This window comes from Chanos chanos, chromosome 12, assembly GCF_902362185.1.
Source record: "Chanos chanos chromosome 12, fChaCha1.1, whole genome shotgun sequence".
NCBI lineage: Eukaryota > Metazoa > Chordata > Actinopteri > Gonorynchiformes > Chanidae > Chanos > Chanos chanos.
This window is the reverse complement of record NC_044506.1, coordinates 4,752,259-4,757,258: the sequence shown is the minus strand read 5'-3', so window position 1 is coordinate 4,757,258 and position 5,000 is coordinate 4,752,259. Positions and strand designations below refer to the sequence as shown.

Genomic DNA, 5,000 nt, shown 5'->3' with positions numbered 1-5,000 from the left:
TTGTTCTTGTCGAAGAGGGTCTGCAATCAGAAACATTTGCACATCTTCGTTTAAACAGCGCTTTTGTTTTTCCTCCCATACGTCCCCTGTCTTTGTGTGAAACCAGGTGAATCAAAGACTCTGTGATTGGAAAAACCTTTGGTGAACTCTTGCTGATTTTAAGACTGCGGCCCAGCGCAAATAACCATCTCGTTTCAGCAGACAGAGAGGTTTATCTTCAAACTCTTTCAAGCACTGGAAAGCCATGCCAATGTTAACTTTCTTTATACAAACGCAGTTTGAAACCGTAATCTCAATGCACCATGAGTCATGTGAGTGAAGTAGGGTTTACAACGGGCAGGTCTCACTCTAAACACACTGCCCCAGCTGATCTGTACTGTAAGACAAAAATTGTACCCACTATTATGAAACTTAACTTTAGACTGTAGTTTCTTCAACAACTGTAATAAATTGCCATGTCTGCAAACCTCTGACACTTCAAGTGCCAATATCAGATATGACTAATTTAACAGAAAGTGCTAATGTTTTGGACTCAACTTAGTCTTTCGAGGGGCTCCCCCTTCATTTTCCCTCAGTAACTGAATAGGTCTCTACATAGTCATGTCACATATGACAAATTGCAAACGTGAATGAACACGTCGTGGTCTTCCTGTCGAGTAAAAGCATTAGAAATTCTGAGGTTTCAGCTTTCTCTTTTAGGGTTAAACGTAATGTTTACAAACATGTGTCATCTCTCTCTCTCTCTCTCTCTCCTAACGACCTAGAAGTGTATGTGGCCAGAGTTTTGTATGGCTTTTTGCACCGAATCCATCCATCAACTCTTTTAATCAGGGGTTTCACAAAATCGTAAGGGGTCACGAGCGCTCATTTATAATCCTCGGGTCGAATCCCGTGTGACCTAAAATTTGGAACCCCGGCGTCTCGCGACCAGCTGCTCTTATGGCTGCCGGTTTAATCCAGTTCGACCTTCTCCAAAGAAAACTTATCAAAAAGTACCTCAAAAACAAATAAAATTTAAGCTTTCAAATCCACCAACAGCTTCTAATCTCGTTCTGAACAAATAGCTGTGATCCAAACTGTTTACTCCGTACAACTGAATGGTATGGAGTTTCTAGTAACTATGAATCACAGTTGACAAAAGAACTTTCGGAGTGACGCCTAATTCAACCTAATTCTAGCTGTGCAAGCCACGGGTAGCACTCAACGTTTTTTTCAAGCAAGAAATTACAATGCAACTGGAATTTGATATTATTTTACAATGCCAAGTAACCAGAACGCCACTGGCTGATCGGTAGTAGATGAAAAAATGGGCATTAGCAAACCGTATTTACAATTACTTCCTCGACTGCGTGAATTACGACATTAGCGATAGCTTCTGTGGCTCGCTAACTACTGTGAGGTACTACGGCTAACAAGCTAAGCTAACAAACGTTAGCTCAGCGAACCTAATCCAAGCTGGAGACTCTGGAGGGATGAAAGTAAGGTAATAGCATGACAGAACACCTGAGACAGACGCGACGTATTATAATGCATTCATTACTATCCTATTATGCATTTGTTACTTACCACCCAAGTCAAACCCCCGCTTCCTGCAGCGCCGTTGGACATTTTCCTATTGTGTCTTCAAAAATGTATATGGCTGGTGATGTTTTAAAAATTATTCCACGGTCTTTATTAAAAAGCAAAACTGTCCATAAACCCATCAAACGTGTGGACCCGTCCAAACAGTGTCCAGTTCGTCGTGTTTTAAAATCGACTATGTATTTTTTAAGCAAGAGAGTATAACGTGAAAACAGTTTGGCCGATGAGAGGGGAGCGTATCTCGGCTATTGTTAAACTCGACAAGCGCTACCACAAGGCCTAATGTGCCCCGGTAAAGGACACTTTCAACTTGCTAATATATAAATACAATAAAAAACACGTATTTAAATAGTTTCATAACGTCTTAACAAAGTAAAAACAACAAATTGGAAGGATATTTAATTACAATTCCTGTACAACGCTTGACTATTTGCCCATTCCTTGAATTTTCATTCAGAAACAATAACACAGTCGCTGCGTCCGTCCGGCTCCACCATCCGCACGGCGACACGCCCATCGTTTCAGTCGTCCAACAGAGTTAGAGATATCTGAAGCAACAAGCCCACAGCTCCACCGGACCAATAGGATAAGAGATATCTGAGGCGCCATTGGCATTTCCTCCAATAAGATAAATCAGCTCTCCACCTCCTACACACAGTGGCCACTGGCAGAAACTGAGTAGCAAAAATACTATTAGTTCGGCCAGGCCAACCTGTCAGTTAACGGAATTGAACAAAAGATTATGACCGTTAAAAATAAAAACAAGTTCACCCCCCCAATATTTTTAATTTATTGTAAAAATACATTTAAATCAACCATAACAGTTACAGAACACTGCCTCTTACAGAGGTCTTCAGCTAATTTTATTTTACAATTAATTTCCTAACCATTAACGAACTAATGAAAAAGAAACACAAAGTAGAATCACAGACCAATGAGAAGTACATGCATAACTTGAGGGTATGTTTGCAAATCCTCTCTCACACACACACACACACACACACACACATAAATGTGACACCGGAACACAAATCCAGATTTTGTACTTCCACATCATTCTCAGCTTTAGAATCTCTGTTTTGACCAGGAAAATGTGCTTTAAGACAATATATAAACATAGCCAGGTCAGTTACAAACCACATTAAGACAGCGATCACGAAAGGAGTGGCAAGCTTTGTTTCAGAATTTGACATACAATAACCTGCAAATCCCCATCACCAATCAGTATTCTGCATCAGCAGCAAAAGATTTTCTCTTTCCCGCTTTTTTTTTTTTTTTTTTAACTTCCTTATCTGTGAAGTCTATCAAACATCCCCACTCAGATGTCATCAAAGATCCTCCATCTCCACAAGGACTTCAAAAGAAGATTCCTCAACATCCTTTAAACTCTGTCTGAACAGCTGAGCGTGTTGCCATGACGACTCCCCCTCTCCTCCGCTAAGCTGTGCCTCCACCACGAGTTCTGTGCTCCCAGAGACGTTCGGAACCGTGTGCTTTTTGCCATCTGTGGATACAGGAACACAGAGGAGAAACAAAACCTTGCAGTGTGTAATGAAGAAAAAAAAAAAAAAAAAAAAGTAGCATCTATCGGTCTCCAACAAAAGCATTTCCTTCACATACATCTGGTTTTGTGTAACCATCACAAGGCACAAAATATGCAAACAGTGCTGGTTTTAACAAATAACCATTATACCCTAAACAAAAGACAGGCAGGATTCAGCCTATATTCCTTTATTTGGGATAAAAAAAATTAAAACAAATAAATAAAAGTACAATTTTTAATTTTTTAAAAATAAATAAATAAAAATACATAGATTTTAGAAACAAAATTTTGTATGTGCCCAAGAATGACAGTGTCTACTATGTAAAACATTATGAACCAGTGTGAGATATAACTTGACCATGAGTAAGTTAATAGAATTTTCCAAATTAACTCAAACCATAGCATTAAAACTGAAACTCTCCCAATGTGGTAATTCTGTTCCCCCCCCCCCCCCCCCCCCCCACATGTACTACGGATATTAAATATACATGAAACCCATTCTAAACACTAATGTTTGAAGCGCTGTGCCAGACTCTCTGGTACTCTGCGACTCGGCGCTAGACACACAGACATACCTCCAGAGAGCTCTGTGGTGTTGTGGCCTGTGGAGACGGTCCAGCGCACCGAGCCTGAGTGGAAGGTCTGGCTGTTGGCTCTGACTGAAGCGGTCTTGATCTTCATCCCCACTGGAGCACAGTCAAACTTCCAGCTGATTCTGCCTGTGCTGGAGCCCTCCGTCCGAGCCAGGTAGACCTGGACACACACAGAGAGAGAATACACATAGCTTAGGAGCGCTGTCAAAGGAGACACGCATCATTACACAAACTGTTGAACACCCTTATAAACGTCTGACACACTCGAATGTGCCTGTCACACAAGGTCTGTGTTGCCTACTTTAGGAGCTTTATCTGACGATTAAACAACATCACAAGAATTAAGTTAAAAAAAAAAAACAAAAACACACAAGGGAAAAAAAAAAGGAAAAAAACAAAAACAGCAGATGGGAAGAGTAAAATAAAAAAACATAATGTTATTTAAACAGGTGCTTCATGAAAACATATTTTTAATACAATTCAACAACAACTATATGTCCATTAGTGCACCTCAAGAATACAGTGTGTCAATAACCAGGGAGGAGAGAAAAAAAAGGAGTACTATTAAATAGTATACAGTAGTAATACAGAGTATAGAGTAGTAATATAGAGTAATACAGATCGGTTATAGAAATAAGTAGTACAATATAGTAGTAATATAGATCGTTAGCAATTACCAGTCAATAAACAAATCAACTAAAAACAGCTAAAAAAAACCAAAACAAAATCAGTGTGAAGAGAGGAGATGAGGAACGAACCATGTGCCAATCATTCTCCTCCTTTCTGAAGACCGAGTCCTTCCTCCACACCACACTGCTCCAGCCCGAAATGGTCTGCGAGCCATTGTGCACTCTGCAGTAACAGTCTGTGGTCACATTATACCGAAGATGGAACACTTTCCCTCGCTTCTCTGTATCCGTGGGAACGAACACAAATTCCTCTGCTTTCTGGCAAAACAAAGAAAAGACCATTCATGTGGAGAGGACCGAGAAGTGACATTTTACACGGGGTACAATACGCTCTGACGTAGACTTTTTTTTTTTTTTGTACTGCAAGTTGAGCAACTGCATTTGTAAGATGTCTGTAAAGTTCGACACTACTTGACACTGAGCAGATGCTTAGACGACAAAGGACACACTCCTAACAGTTGGGTGTACTGCCCAGTGGGATGCACAAGAGGGCGCTATTTCCAAACCATTCACTTTGCCTTACTGTTCTGCTACGGCTTCTGACTCTTTGACTGGAGTTCATTCCTTTAAAAGAACATATACGCAAAATGTGAC

At 40.3% G+C, this 5,000-nt stretch overlaps 2 protein-coding genes across 4 annotated transcripts in view; both read right to left on the bottom strand.

Moving 5' to 3' along the window:
• top2b (DNA topoisomerase II beta) overlaps positions 1-1,608 on the bottom strand; it is a 32,057-nt gene extending 30,449 nt beyond the window's left edge. For 2 of the 3 annotated variants that reach the window (XM_030788780.1, XM_030788779.1), the window contains exons 1-2: positions 1,567-1,608; positions 1-20 (exon numbers count right to left, since the gene is read on the bottom strand). The exon at positions 1-20 is cut by the window's left edge and continues 175 nt beyond it. In XM_030788780.1, coding sequence (XP_030644640.1) covers positions 1-20; positions 1,567-1,608 — 62 coding nt within the window. The remainder of the gene's footprint in view (positions 21-1,566) is intronic. The other variant, XM_030788781.1, reaches the window with a different exon arrangement.
• Positions 1,609-2,500: 892 nt separating this feature from the next.
• The window catches only part of ngly1 (N-glycanase 1), a 7,912-nt gene continuing 5,412 nt past the window's right edge, over positions 2,501-5,000 (bottom strand). The window contains exons 10-12 of the mRNA XM_030789008.1: positions 4,476-4,664; positions 3,700-3,877; positions 2,501-3,085 (exon numbers count right to left, since the gene is read on the bottom strand). Coding sequence (XP_030644868.1) covers positions 2,910-3,085; positions 3,700-3,877; positions 4,476-4,664 — 543 coding nt within the window. The 3' untranslated portion in view covers positions 2,501-2,909. The remainder of the gene's footprint in view (positions 3,086-3,699; positions 3,878-4,475; positions 4,665-5,000) is intronic.